This window comes from Nannobrachium achirus (assembly GCF_963921795.1).
Source record: "Nannobrachium achirus genome assembly, chromosome: 5".
In the NCBI taxonomy this organism is placed as follows: Eukaryota; Metazoa; Chordata; class Actinopteri; order Myctophiformes; family Myctophidae; genus Nannobrachium; species Nannobrachium achirus.
The window spans coordinates 5880459-5896324 of NC_137814.1; the positions used below are offsets into that span (position 1 = coordinate 5880459).

Here is a 15866-nt window from a genome sequence, read left to right on the forward strand (position 1 = left end):
CATTATAATAAAAAGAAGAATTTGTGAAATCATTCAAAAGGACTTCCCAGGCTTATTTCTTTAACGAGAAAAAACACTAAAACCCAGAACCTTCTTCCGATGCCAGCACAGCTAGGCATCATGGTCTACGGTATATACGAGCAGCGAATCACAACAGAGCGAGGCGGGCTGTAGTTCTCGGACTCTTTTTTTTTTTAAGGCCACTGCATTGTTCTTTGTTTTAAAGTGGTTCTTCCACACATACAGTACCTCTGTTTAACAGAATCTGTAAAAAGAACAAACTCTTCTCCTTCTGCTCTCTCTCTCCCTGAAGCCTCATCCCAATACTCAAACCTCCTTCCTCGGGCCTCCTCCGCTCGCGTCCTTCCCTCGCACCGCAACACCGCCTCTCAGTAAGGAGTCGAGGAGGAGGAGAGGCGTGGGAGGAGAAATACGATTGGGGTTTGCTTTAAACCAGTGCTTCTCAAACGTTTTCACGTCAAGGACGGAAAGGGTTACATCTCCACACTGGCCTGGGAACGCCTCGGTATACTCCTGGGGGGAGTGGAGTGGAGGAGGTTGCTCAGGATGGGGAACTCTGGAAATCTCAGTTGGAACCGTTACCCCCTGCGACCCGATTCCGGATAAGCGGTTGAAGATGGATGGATGGATGGACACCCAAATTAAAAAAAGTATTTGGCCGCATTTTGAAGACATTCAAAACGTTTCAATTTGTTTCCCCCAATTTGTTTAAAACAACATTTGGGACGCGAAGGATTTCCGGGATTTTCCGGACGTGAGTATTGGGTTTTGGCTAAACGTCCCTCAATGTTTTCTAGTCCTCTACTCCGTCATATTTTCATTCCCTTTGGTCTTCATTTGCATTCATCTTCTTCTTCCCCCACGCCGTCGGTAGCCGTCCGTCAAGTCCTTCAGCCACTTCCCCCGCTTCCCTTCTCCCAACCGGGAAGTGCGGGGGCGGGGGTGGGGGGTTGCGGGTGGAGGTGGGGGTTGGGTGGGGGTCCCTCTCTCTCAGCGGTGCAGCAGGTAGACCACCAGTTCGTAGGTGGACATCATGATGGCGGTGTTGGGTATCTGTCTCACCAGGTGCGTGGTGAGGCCGCGGTACAGCGCCCCGTAGCCCTCCTCCCGCGCCACCGTCAGCAGCGTCCGCCAGAAGGAGCGGTAGCGGCTGCCCTCCTCCCGTAGCCGCGTGCGGATCACCTCTGTTAAAGGGGGGGAGAGAGATGGTTAGTACAAGGTTAAGTGGTTATTACATTTTATGTCTTGTTCACCTCTTTAGACTCCACCTCAGCCCGTAGCACTTCCCCAAGCCTTAACGACCTAGCAGGCTAATGCAAAGACTAAAATGTAATTTAGGAAGTATGTTATGTAGACAAATTTCAATTAGGGCTGGCACTTTTAGTGCCAGGATATAATTTAATTATTTAGATACCGTGTGCCGCCATTGACTGTATTTTGAAGACTTAAAAAACTGACTCATTGATTCACTCATATACCAAAATGTCTTTTAGCCTACTTGGTAAAAAAAAAAGGCTATGGAAGTGGCGGCAGGTCTGTTTACCGTGTGGGTAGGCTATAGAGCAGGGGTTCCCAAACTTTTTTGTCTCAGGGCACCCCATAAATATTTGTTTAATCCGAGGCACCCCTACATTATAATTTTCACTCCCAGCACCTTATATTTATAGCATATCAGCGTTGTCCAAAACCGTTTTGTATTTATCATCTATAAAATGTACTAAAACTAGTGAAAACAGTTGTGTGCTTGTAGATCGGCTGTTTTCACTAGTATTGTGCGACGGTCTTGTATGATGAAGCAAGGCTTTGCTTTACCAAAAGACGTACACATTTGAAACTTGGAGATACAAGGTTTCTGCCCGAGAGTGACGATATTTTGGTGATTATGTTGCGAGGAAAACGTTGAGATAATAGCCATTTTGGTTAGAACTGACTGAAAATAACTTTGTACTTCATGTTGATACTAAATATTTTTTCAAGTGTCCTAATAAATTCCAAAATATTTTGCGGCACCCCTGGACTGCCGTCGCGGCACCCCAGGGTGCCCAGTCACCCACTTTGAAAACCCCTGCTATAGAGGTAGGTATATTTACCAAGTGGGTAGGCTATGGAGGTAGTATTTACCGTGTGGGTAGGCTATGGAGGTATATTTACCGTGTGGGTAGGCTATGGAGGTATATTTACCGTGTGGGTAGGCTATAGAGGTAGTATTTACCGTGTGGGTAGGCTATGGAGGTAGTATTTACCGTGTGGGTAGGCTATAGAGGTAGGTATATTTACCGTGTGGGTAGGCTATGGCGGTAGTATTTACCGTGTGGGTAGGCTATGGAGGTAGGTATGTTTACCGTGTGGGTAGGCTATGGAGGTAGGTCTATTTACTGTGCGGGTAGGCTATGGCAGTGTTTCTCAACCACTGTGCCTGGGGACCTTTGGTGTGCCTGAGAAGGGTCAAGTGTGCCCCTTGAAACTGCTTGAAAGCCAGTATTGTATTTATCATTTTAAAAACGATTTAAACTAGTGAAAACAGCCGATCTACAAGCACACAACGCCTCGCACCTGCTTGTAGATCTGCTGTTTTCACTACTTTTGTGCGACAGCCTTGTATGATGAAGCAGGGCTTTACTTTGCGAAGAAACATACAAATTTGAAACTTGGAGATACAAGGTTTCTTCCCGACAGTGACGATATTTACACCCCCGTATTATGTTGGTGTGCCCATGGATTCTTGGGACATGAAAAGTGTGCCCATGCAGAAAAAAGGTTGAGAAACACTGGGCTATAGTGGTAGGTGTATTTACCGTGTGGGTAGGCTATGGAGGTAGTATTTACATTGTGGGTAGGCTATGGCGGTATATTTACCGTGTGGGTAGGCTATGGAGGTATATTTACCGTGTGGGTAGGCTATGGAGGTAGTATTTACCGTGTGGGTAGGCTATGGAGGTATATTTACCGTGTGGGTAGGCTATGGAGGTATATTTACCGTGTGGGTAGGCTATGGAGGTATATTTACCGTGTGGGTAGGCTATGGAGGTATTTACTGTGTGGGTAGGCTATAGAGGTAGTGGTACATGTATTTACCGTGTGGGTAGGCTATGGAGGTATATTTACCGTGTGGGTAGGCTATGGAGGTAGGTGTGTTTACCGTGTGGGTAGGCTATGGAGGTATTTACCGTGTGGGTAGGCTATAGAGGTAGTGGTACATGTATTTACCGTGTGGGTAGGCTATAGAGGTAGCGGTACATGTATTTACTGTGTGGGTAGGCTATGGAGGTAGGTGTGTTTACCGTGTGGGTAGGCTATGGAGGTATTTACCGTGTGGGTAGGCTATAGAGGTAGTGGTACATGTATTTACCGTGTGGGTAGGCTATAGAGGTAGCGGTACATGTATTTACTGTGTGGGTAGGCTATGGAGGTAGGTGTGTTTACCGTGTGGGTAGGCTATGGAGGTATTTACCGTGTGGGTAGGCTATAGAGGTAGTGGTACATGTATTTACCGTGTGGGTAGGCTATAGAGGTAGTGGTACATGTATTTACCGTGTGGGTAGGCTATAGAGGTAGCGGTACATGTATTTACCGTGTGGGTAGGCTATAGAGGTGGCACAGGTCTTGGAGGTGGCGGCGGCCAGCATCATGCCCACGAAGTCCGTGGCGTCCTTGACCGCCTCGTCCTCCTGCTCCACCATGGGCGCCTTGGCCTCCCGCAGCCGCCGCTTGATGCCCTCGTAGATGACGAAGTGGATGACCGTCTCCGAGATGCCGGCGTACGACGCCGACATGCCGCGGTAGAAGCCGCGCACGCCGTCCGCCCGGTACACCCGCTGCACGCACTCCAGCGCGTTCATGCGCCGCTCGCCACGGTTCCTGCGCAGAGGAGCGAAGGGGGGAAGACAGTGGTTAGCGGTTAGCGGCGTTTTAGCGGTTTGGTTTTGCCGGCTAGTTCTCATGGTGGGGGTCCCGGGGACCACCAGTGTTAGTGTTAGCTGAAAATGTCCCGCCTGAAAATGCTTTTTCTGTTTACTAAAGCTCAATCACTGAACAATATCACAATGTAGAGCTATTTAAATTTCAAGATAACTTTTAAAGATAATACAGTAAATAAATATAAAACTTATAAACCATAACATATTATTTCTAGTATGTGTGAAACGTAATTTCTTTATATTATATTAGTATTTATTTTGAGTTTGTCTTTTGTATTGTTTGTTTTTACATATCGATGTTATTGTTTCTCATTTAATTAAGACAAAAAGGTAGGCACTATAAGCTACAGCTTTAGCCCACACCTTTTTCGGTCCAAGTACAGTTTTGTTTTTATTTTTAAATTGTTTTGTTGCAATGTGTTAACTGTAGATGGCTTAAGACCCAAATAAAAACTATTCATTCATTCCAGGCTGCAGGACCATATTTCACCAGCAGGTGTCAGGCTCTTGCATGTTATATCAAGCCCTGCTGCACAGCACCAAGATGTGTTTGTGTTTCTGACATGAAGCACAATGGATGTCCTGCTGGCTTCCTGTCCATGCAGGAAGTTGAATGTCAGGGTAGCCGTGTGACCGCGGTCAACTCGTTCTTAAGATAAACACTCCCACGTATCTCTGACAGGATGAAATGATGCTCTAATGGTATCCGAGGACAGGACAACCTTTTCAGGCCACGACCCCCAAATAATCATATTTTAGTAGTTCTCATGATGCTAGGGTTCAAGTGCTTAATATAAAAAAAGGAGAAAAAAGGGTTTCTATCACCCCCTCTAGAAACTCTGAGGACACCCTAGGGGTCCCGGACCCCCTGTTGAAGACCCCTGGCCTACACCTTTTCCTTTCAAGTATTGTTTTTGTAATGTCTATTGTGGCTAACTCTATACTTGCCTTAAAACCGAAACAAACTATTCATCCATTGATACAACTCAAACGGAGTTGTGGCAAAGCTGCCCTGCATAATATGGGGGCGGGGCAGACGTGCCCCCCCCCCCCCACCGGGCCAATGAGGCACCAGTGGCGTCAGCAAAAGCTAAGGTATGGCATGACTGGTGTCTTAAAAACAGGCATGGAATTTATTGTACCCATGCCATACCCAATTCACCCTTTGTTAGCCTCCTGATTGGTCCCTGACTGACCAACCATCAGGCTCTATCTGCCTTGTCCCGCCCTGGTTCCGTTTTTTTTTATGTTGAATTTGCTAAAACATAATTTTTGGAGAAATAAAAACATTTAAAAACATGCTGAGTCACTATACTGCCACTGAGCAGCTCCATTTCACTGAAACCAAGAATGAGAATTGAATACACAGAATAACAATACGAAGCAACTGAATTACAATGGTAGTGGATGGAGTATCCCACCAAATGTCCCACCAAGACACATCAACCAATGGGTGTGAAGAGGGGCGGGAAAACGGGCGGGACTTGACAAAGGGTGAATTGATGCTTCTGGCGTCAACCTATTTGTCTCAGGGTTTGCAGCCAACATGGCCGACATGCTCCTCACCTGGCGTCCAGTTGGAGGCGGGTCTTGATCAGCCAGATGGGATTGGTGGCGGTGATGGCAGTGAACCCTGGGAAATGGAGTTCAGAGGGTCAGAGACAAGCCAGTAGGATACAGTCATAGCCAGCTTACACTCTATCATCTACAGTGGTGTAAAGTAACATGTGGTGTAAAGTAACTTGAGTACATGTACTCAAGTGCTACACTTTAAGTTCAATTGTTCAGGTACTTTTACTATAATTGAGTATTTCTGATTTCCGATTACTTCTACTCCACTACATCTGCAGAGACAAATATTGTACTTTTACTCCACTACAATTATTTGAAAACTGTAGTTACAGTATTAGTTACTTTGTAGATTTGTATTATTATTACAAAATCCACTTCACCCTATTTAAACTTTGGCTATTTGAAAATAGCCGATCTACAAGCTCACAACACGCCACGATGCGACACGTTGTGAGCTTGTAGATTTGACTTTTTTTAAAGACTTGTATACGTTTTAAAAGTATGGTAACTTTTGAACTTGAACTTTTGGTACTCTAGGTATATTTTGAGGCCCATATTTGTATATACCTGTACTTTTGCATAAGTCATTTTGATTCTACATTAAGTACAACATTTGAGTACTTTTTCCACCACTGTGTAAAACAAAACAAATAGGAGGGCAGCATCAAACCAGTGACATTCACATGAATACTTGATTACATGATTACAAGTTTACAACCAGTGCTGAATGATAGTGGAAGACAACACTGCAGTATTGTAAATAGATTCTATTCTAAACAGCAGTCATGCCACCTCGCTCCATTCTATTCTTCACCAGCAGGGGTCTCCCTAGAGTTAGTGAAAGCAGCTAAGCTGATGGCAGTGTGGAATGTGCTGGTGTCTTTAACTTCAGTGTATTGTGTGATAGTTGGACAGTAGGCTGTCTCTTTATTGCTTTATGACATTTTTTAAAATCATGTCCAGTGATAGATTATGCAAACATGTCAAACCTGAAGAAACTACATTATGGCAGACAAACGTAGTCTAATACATAACCAACATTCAATTATTTAAAACAATATATAAGAGTGCATTGTTCATAAGCTTGTAGATCTTTTCTGCAATTTCTACAATTAAATATCTTGGTAATTTCTTTGTTTAACGTTGTCATATCTGACCTGTGCGTACACAGTATCTATGCTGATGACAAGTCATGTCATCGACATGGATCAGTCCCATTTCCCATATTCCCTCCTGATTCGCTACGATTACCTTCTAAAGTTTGTGTATGCGACCTGACGGTCGCTTATCTCCCAATTAGGGAGTCTTACTGGTTCATGTTCAATGCCAAAGAATATTAGTAAACAGTTATGTATATGACAATTAGTCATCAAACTAAATGCAATGGTGACAGCCCTAGCTAAATAACCCCATTGATTTCCCAACGAGGACAGCTCAAATCTAGTTACTGTAATTGTGCCACCTCCTCTGTGGGCCTAACAGATTACTATACGGTAAAAACATGGCGAGTGTTAATTGAATTGTGAGAGTGTACACATGGAGCCTTCCTGGTGCGGTTGTATGTTGGACATTCAGCCTTCCCAAGTGTACACGTAATATTGTATTAACACATGTGTAGACAATGTTAGAGAGGCAGGGCCTGACACTTCTAAAAGGGCCTTTTGGTAGAAATACCCAAAATAGCCGACCTCCAAGCTCACAACTCGTCGCAGCGTGAGCATTTTGAGCTTAGAGGTCGGCTATATCGGTGCTTGATACCACACTGACATAAGCATAATCAAGTCAATACTAGAGATGTGGCGTAACGGCATGGATTTCTACACAAAGAGGGCAATTCTTTCAGCATAAGATGCTGCATTCAAGTTCAGGAGAGTTTGGACAGGTATGGCATGGAAAGAGGGCATTTGCATTTCTTTCACCATAGTAAAAACTGCATTCATGGTCTGGAGAGGGCACTATTTACATAAAATGTCAGGGGCTCAAGCCCCCTTTGATGTCTATGTGTGCATGTGCCAGGTATTAACATACTCTACCATAGGGCATTAACCAAAACATCAACAAATCGACTCAATGGACTTGATTACATAAGTCGACTCTCATCAGGGAAAGTCGAAAGTTGAAGGAAAAAAGAGAGGAAAAAGAGACATTTTACACTGCATGGTGCATGCCTAGGTGCCTGTTTCATGTAATCAATACCCCAACTGTGTTATTCTGGGGACCGCTCAGTCTCAGCGCATGTTTCAGTTCATTCCTACCTCTTCTTTGTTGGCTGGTGACGTGTGAGAGGTGTGGTACGCTCCTAGCGTTCCACACGTCGTGGGACGGAGAATACATTACTTAGGCTTGATCATGGGCTGCAGCTGCTGTGATCATAGATGCGTTGCAGCGCGACACGCTGTAAGCTATAGGGCTAAAGGTAGGCCTACTATGTTTTATAATATAATAATTTACTATCAACACCTCCACCGGCTGTCAGTCCCTCCGTCACGTCACACGTCACACTTTTCCCCAACTCATATCTCCGCCACCGTTGCCCCGATCCATGCCAAACTTTGCACACACACTCCTTGGCCACCAAACCATTTCATGCAAGACACATTTTTGGACACTGCTTCTACAGATGTTGCCCTAAAATCACGCAAAGCGGTACACAGTATCTCTAAAGTCATGTCATCAACATGGATCTGTCCCATTTCCCATATTCCCTCCTGATTGGCTACCATTTCCTCCCAAAGTTTGTGTATGCGACCTGACGGTTGCTTATCTCCCGATTTAGGGAGTCTTACTGGTTTATATTGAATGTCAGTTGTTAAGACAGTAAAGACACATATCTTTAATACAAGTTGCTCAAGCTGAACAGCAGTGTGTCAGTGTGGTTTCTCCGCCCGACCCGTCCGACCCGTCCGACAATATGATGACGTCATAAAATTACGTATTGATTCAACTTCCACTTTACTGTAAGTCAAGTCGACTTGAAAAAAAAGCTTGAGTCATTAATGCCCTACTCAACCTGTGGGTTGGGACCGCCAGGGGGGTCCCCAGATGATTAACTTAATGTGCAAAGTTGTTTCCTCACTCAACAGTAGACAAACCAACATGAAGTTTAAGTGTATAGTGGGTAACTGCACACTTTTAAAGTGACAATTTAAGGACTTTTTAATATCTCTAAAATGACAAATTAAACATTGGCCAAATTGTCAAATATTAGAGGCAGAAATTGTGAAAATAGCCGATCTACATACTCAGGCGTTGTGAGCATGTAGATCTGCTATTTTCACAACAGAACCGTGTTATACAATATGTAATCCCTCCTCAACTCTTAGCGCTCGTCAGGGTGGGGGGGTCCCCAGTTGGAATATGATTGTTTTGGGGGTCGCGGCCTGAAAAGGTTGAGAGCCACTACTCTACCATACATATTGGACAAAATTACATTTTATTCATGAAAATAAGTTGGCATAGTGCCGCTTTAAGTTCCTAACCCCGACCCATTATCCACTCCGTGATCGTAAATGTCATTCCCATCTCACGTATTCTTCTCCATTTGTGTCCCCAATCCCCCTCTCCATCAGTCCACAGTTAACATCTGGGTCACACAGACGACCCAAACCCAAACACAGCTGCAGTGGTGTAAAGTAACTAAGTAGAAGTACTTAAGTACTGTACTTAAGTACAATTTGGAGGAGTTTGTACTTTACTTGAGTATTTCCAATTTCCAATACTTTTACTCCACTACATCTCAGATCCAAATATTGTACTTTTACTAATTTTATTTGAAAACTTTAGTTATTATAGTTATATGTTACTTTGCAGATGTAAATTATAATATTATAAAGCATACATAAAACACTTTAGCCCTATTTTATATTTTTATACCTTGGCCATTAGAAAATAGCAGATCTACAAGTTCACAACGTGTCGCATTGTGACACATTGTGAGCTTGTAGATCTGCGATTTAAAAAAAAAAATGTACTTTTACTTTTGTTACTTTAAGTACATCTTGATGCAAAGACTTTCATACTTTTACTCAAGTACATTTTGAATTCCGGACGTTTACTTGTAAGGGTGCCCTCAGACCAAAATATGGTCGGCAGTGGATAAACTCTTCTGGTGCGCGGCTGGCAAAAAACGCAGAGAGCATATTCCGTCCCAAAGCCAGTGACGCCCCTGTCACTCACTTCCCGCACCGCCCTCCCTCCCTGTAGCCTGTTAGACTAGCGTAGCGATCCTCATCATATTTTACGTGTCAACTCTATAATGGACAGGCGAAGGGTACTCGCCCTTGCTTTATTGGAAGGGGAGATGCAACAAGCTAAAAAGAGAAGAGTTTGGGTGCATGAGACTCTTCATGCATCAGTCCCTTCCTGATTCTCGGAATGTTACGCCTTCGACTCACCCGATTGGACAGAGGGGGGAAACCAGAATCTGCGTGGAGAATTTCTTTGCTCCAGCATAAACACAAGGTCTGCGCAGAGCGCAGATATCCTCCACTGACATGAAACCGCCCCCTTCTCATTGAAATGCATTGGCGGAACGTGGATTCCACTCTCATAGGTATTTTGGTCTGAGGGCAGCCTAACAGAGTATTTCCACATTGCAGTATTGATACTTTTACTTGAGTACAAAATGTGATTACTTTTCCACCACTGCACAGCTGCTAAAACCTGGCAACCGTCTCACAAGTGAAAATTCAAAACGCGGGCCAAAATAAACGTGTAGATTCTAAATGTAGCCCAGAGTAAATGTCTACGTTCAACATGTAGGTCAAAAGTACGTCTGACCAGATTTCAGATGTAGGGCAGAACAAAACACGGACAATTCTGAATCTAGGCTAAAAATGGACAAAAAGACAAGAGAGGTGATGATTGCAGCGTTCATAATAAAAAGAGGATATGTCACGTCGATGTATCATTTTGCAAAACGACAAAAGAGGCAAATTAAATGGAAGAGGATATACGTAGTCACAGGGGGCCAAGAGGGATAGCGTAATTATGTGAACGAAGCCTGAAGGGAAATGTTAACCGTGACCTTCTGCACTGCAGCTATCAAAGTAACGGGCACATGGGATGAAATACGGATACAGAAGACACTGGATGAAGTAAAGCAAATAATCCTACATAATCCTACATCAGGGGTCTTCAACGTTTTCAGGCCAAGGACCCCCTTAGTTGAGGGAGAGATGAAGCAGGGACCCCCACAAGCTGTTCATAGATTCCATATAGTTTAATCGTTTGACAGCACAATCATCAGTGTATTTTGGATTCATGTCAATGTGTGTTTTCAGATATTTAACAACTTGAACTGTCAATACTTAATAAACTTGACCTTTTACTCTGTACTTAGTCTACTCTTTTTCCCCTTTACACCAAATCTCTGCCAAAAATAGCCGATCTACAAGATCTACAAGCTTATACTGTATAACTGCTATTTTTGGCTAAAGTTCTCTGAATAAAGACACTAGGGCAGGGGTCTTCAACGTTTTCAGGCCATGGACCCCTTAGGTGAGAGAGAGATGAAGCAGGGACCCCCACAACCTGTTCATAGATTCCATATAGTTTCATCATTTGACAGCACAATCATGTGGATATATGGATATGTTATATGATATAAAAAAGGAGGAAAAATGAATATCTATAGGCACAGTTATGCAATACAAGTGCTCACATTTTAATACATACAATAACAACCTTTAACTGCCAAGTGGATCAAAGCAGCAACCCATTAACCTACTTCAGAAGTGCGTCGCAGGCCACAGCTCTGTTCAGCGTAGCAAGCTGTGGTTGCCATGTCTGATTATTATAAGCCAGTTTGGGCGGGAACCCTTTTTGGGGCTCTTGTTGCTACAGGGTTCCCACACATTTTTACCAATGAATTTACAAAACCTTTCCAGAATATTTAACTCAACTTCCAGGACTATACAACAATCATTCAGCACAATAACAAGTCTCTTACTCCTATGTGCAATGCAAAATGTGTGCACGCTGCGAACGGACCGTGGCGTGCACGTGGATCGTGCACGATGGACGCGCACGTGCCCACGCCAAAAGGTAAGAAAACTGTGGCAGGGAACTCTCAAAGTCCATTTATGGTGGCAGTTAACAAAATCAATAACCCAAAACAATCCCTAGACCCTTTTTCCAGGAATTTCCTTGACCCTTGATGAATTCCAAAACTTTTCCAGTACTGGAAATTTCAAAATATTTCCAGGAATTTCATGGCCGTGCTATGTACAGTATATTAGCAGCATAATGTTTTTTAATTAATTGTTTGAATAAATATTTGAAGTTTTTCAGAAATTTTGGGTCATGATTTAGAAGGCGTTTTTTTTCTTTTTTTTTTTTAGAAAGGGCCTCAGTCCTAAATGAGATAAGCGAATTTGGGCTTGTTTTTCAGGTAAATAAATATTGTAAATACATATTGTTTAGTAGTTGCTTATTTAGGCTTCCTTCCCTAAATAAGCAACGTGAGCTTGTAGAACTGCTATGTTCAACTAGGGTTAGGAGGGTACAAACACGTTGCTTCTTTTTTTGGGTTCTTTTTTTTTTTTACATAGACCCGGCCCGCTTGTTCTCTCTCTCTCTCTCCAAGACCTGGCAACCACGGTAGCGAGCGTCCGCTGCACGCTGAAAACGTGAGTGAGGGCCGATCCTCATGCAGAACATAAAGATAAGTCCCCATGCAGGAGTTAAAAGCAGAGCCTGGCCTACTTTAAGACCGGCTGCTGTTCTCCTAAACATGACCTCTGAATGCAAACAGGCCTGTATGTCTGGCTGGCTGAATGAATGGGACTGGGATCATTTTGGGGGTCCTTCACATGAAAAGGTTTGAGCACCACTGACATAGAAACAGGTTTTTCAAAAAACCTTAGGAGTGGAAATATTCAAAGACTTGCACAAATGTTCCAATATTTTTCAAAAATAGCAGATCTACAAGCTCGCATCGCAGCACTCGGTGCCACGCTGTGAGCTTGTACATCTGCTATTTTTCAGTAGTTAAAGGAGTAGTTCACCCCCAAAATGACTTTTTTTCTATTGATTAGTCACGCCATGGAGACTTGAGTTCAATAATATTTTTAGTTTTTTGTCACATTCCTAAGACAAAAATGTGATAACAATAAATTTACCCCCATTCGTTCGAATCAATGGGGGTAAATTTACTCGAATAACATTTTTGTCTTTTTGACTCTCCATGGCATCAGTAATCAATAGAAAAAAAGTCCTTTTGGGGGTGAACTACTCCTTTAAAGCACATAATAATGCGTAGTCATGCGCTCCCAGTCTATGAAGAACATTCATGGGGTGAACGCACATCCGCGTCACGTTAGATTTTAAACGCTTTAACCATTAATGTGTTGCTTCATCTATTGAAAAATAGCAGATCTACAAGCTCACAGCGCAGCACCGAGACCGAGTGCCGTGCTGCAAGCTTGTAGATATGCTATTCTTGAAAGATTGTGATTTTATAAATGTCTTCTTCTCTATCAGTGGTTCTCAAACGTTTTCATGTCAAGGACCCCCCCCATGTATTTGGCCCGCGGACCCCCATCTCAAAATATCATTGTTCAAGGGACCCCCCAGAAGCAAAATATTTGAGTTACAAATGTTTGATATATTCAAAGATTTGCACACATCAAAAATAGCAGATCTACACGCTCATATAGCGGGGCACTCGGTGCCGCGCTGTGAGCTTGTATATCTGCTATTTTTCAATAGAATAATTCCAGGTCTAACTGAGTTAAGTACAGTACTTGGGTAAATGTACTTAAGTTACTTTCCACCACTGCCTAGCTGGGGTGGGCAACTTTGATGATGGAGAGGGCCACTATATTTTCACACTCCCTCCAGAGGGCCACAATGCATATACAGTCACAAATAGCCAAAATAGCCGATCTACAAGCTCAAAACGTGTCACAGTGCGACAAGTTTTGAGCTTGTAGATCTGCTATTTTTGCTATTTAAAAAAAATATATATATATTCTTGAATTGGAATCCTGAAAAGTAACATTTTTTTATTACTGTAAATTCAACAGCATGTATACGTTCTTATGTTAACTTTATGAACTTAAATACAAATACATTGGACATAAAAAAAGACTAGCACTAAGTCATTAAGCTACTAGTATAGACTTTACGTAATTAAAGTGGGTCATGTTTGCATGTTTGGAATTGTAACAGCTGAAATCAATAATATATTATTACAGTATTCCGATATTAACCTGAGGGCCCCGTTAAGTGAAGGTGGGGGCCGCATGTGGCCCTCGGGCCACCAGTTGCCCATGCATGGCCTATATGTATGCATGTGTGCCTGCCTGCATGCGGGGCAGCTGCTCTGAGGGCATAAGGCAGACAGCTATAGGAGTCATACGGTCCATTATGTACAGTACTTGGGTGTACCTGCCTGCATGTGGGGCAGCTGCTCTGAGGGCATAAGGCCTCTAGCTATAGGAGTCATACGGTCCATTATTTGAGTGGGCTTGAAGCCAGGAGTTTTCCACAGGAGCAGTCAGTGGAGGCAGAATGCTGCCACCCAGGGAAGTAGGCCATGTCAATCTGAGGTTTGACCCAAAATACATTTTACTATACTATTACACACCTGCAAGGGGGGAGGGGGGCTTTTGGAACAACCTCGTGGAACCATGAGGGTCCCTGGACCACACTTTGAGACCCACTGGGGTAGCAGAGTGTTACCAGTGAGCAAACATGCAACAATATCAGCACCCTGACTCTGTTTGAGCAGAATGGAACAGAGCCTTCATTAGTATCACTGGTAACACTGACTCTGTTTGAGCAGAATGGAACAGAGCCTTCATTAGTATCACTGGTAACAGCACCCTGACTCTGTTTGAGCAGAATGGAACAGAGCCTTCATTAGTATCACTGGTAACACTGACTCTCTGTTTGAGCAGAATGGAACAGAGCCTTCATTAGTATCACTGGTAACACTGACTCTGTTTGAGCAGAATGGAACAGAGCCTTCATTAGTGTCACTGGTAACACTGACTCTGTTTGAGCAGAATGGAACAGAGCCTTCATTAGTATCACTGGTAACACTGACTCTGTTTGAGCAGAATGGAACAGAGCCTTCATCAGTATCATTGGTGAAGACCACATTTCTTTCAATTTACAATTTAGTCAATTAGCAGACACTCTTAATCCAAAGCGATTTACAATAATAAGTGACTTTTCGATATGGATGGTGTGCATATAAAGACCATCATATGAAAGGTTGAACATGAGTGAGGAGGTTGAACATGAGTGAGGAGTTTGTCCTTTAAGTACACTTAGTAACAAAGTATTTTTATATCGTGGTGTCGCTATTCTTACTGAAGTCCAAAATACTTCTTCCACCACAGATATATATAGTTATACATTGGGTTTTCTGGGCTTGGAGCCAAGCTTCTTGACAGAGCAGTTGTTGCATGTACGTGATGACAGACAGAGCTGTGTGTGCACACACTCACACACACACACACACACACTCACACACACTCACACACACACTCACACTCACACACACACTCACACACACACACTCACATGAATACCTAAGCCTACATTCTATTTCGCGTTTTTTTCTTTCCACTGCAGTTTGACCTACATTTCTACAGCCAGGGAAATGTGTGTTTGATTAGCCTTCTTTTCTTCTTTTTTTTGGAAGGGGAGCCGGTTAGAGTCAGCTGGTGGGATTCCCCCCCCCCCCCCCCACCTCTCCAGAACAAGGAGTTTATGCATTAACAGATTGAAGGGCAAACTGCAGGCTGACTCGGCAAAAAGAAAAGACGAATGAGCTGGCAATGCATTCAGAGCTCATTCAGGCCAGTGGCGTCAGTTCAGAAAAAAATAAGGTATGGCAGCAAGACACCAGTCATGTTGCCATACCTTAGCAACAGGCACGATACATTTATTTTAAGAAGTACGTTCTATTTTTTTCCCCACAAAATATCTATGGTTTCTTGGGCTGGATATGGCAGTCTGGAACAGTTGTTCAAGTGCGGCTATAAACTTGGCATAATATAGTAAACGTGCCACAATTAACGATAATGAATTGCACCTGTGCAGCTGACCAGCGGAACCAGGGAATATAGCCTACTATTCTGTCAAGATGGGGAGATTAAAAGTGTGGAGAATATAATTATAATACCTTCTTGTTAAATTTTGCATTTGTAGTTATTTTACTGTAATTTAACAGCATAATAACCAGCACAGATAGACAAAGAGACATTCATGGATTTATATTTTAAAGTAACTTGTATTCTCCCCCCTGGACCCAGGGTATGGCAGCTGCATACCCCTGCCATACCCAATTGACGCCCCTGATTCAGGCTTTTAATTTCCAGTGGTGTGAGAGTTTTTTTTATA

General features: G+C 43.2%; 1 protein-coding gene across 1 annotated transcript in view; it reads right to left on the reverse strand.

The window, feature by feature from the left end:
- Window positions 1–627: 627 nt before the first annotated feature.
- LOC308285918 (solute carrier family 25 member 36-A-like) overlaps window positions 628–15866 on the reverse strand; it is a 52209-nt gene continuing 36970 nt past the window's right edge. The window contains exons 5-7 of the mRNA XM_080726835.1: window positions 5505–5571; window positions 3593–3879; window positions 628–1205 (exon numbers count right to left, since the gene is read on the reverse strand). Coding sequence (XP_080582961.1) covers window positions 1012–1205; window positions 3593–3879; window positions 5505–5571 — 548 coding nt within the window. The 3' untranslated portion in view covers window positions 628–1011. The remainder of the gene's footprint in view (window positions 1206–3592; window positions 3880–5504; window positions 5572–15866) is intronic.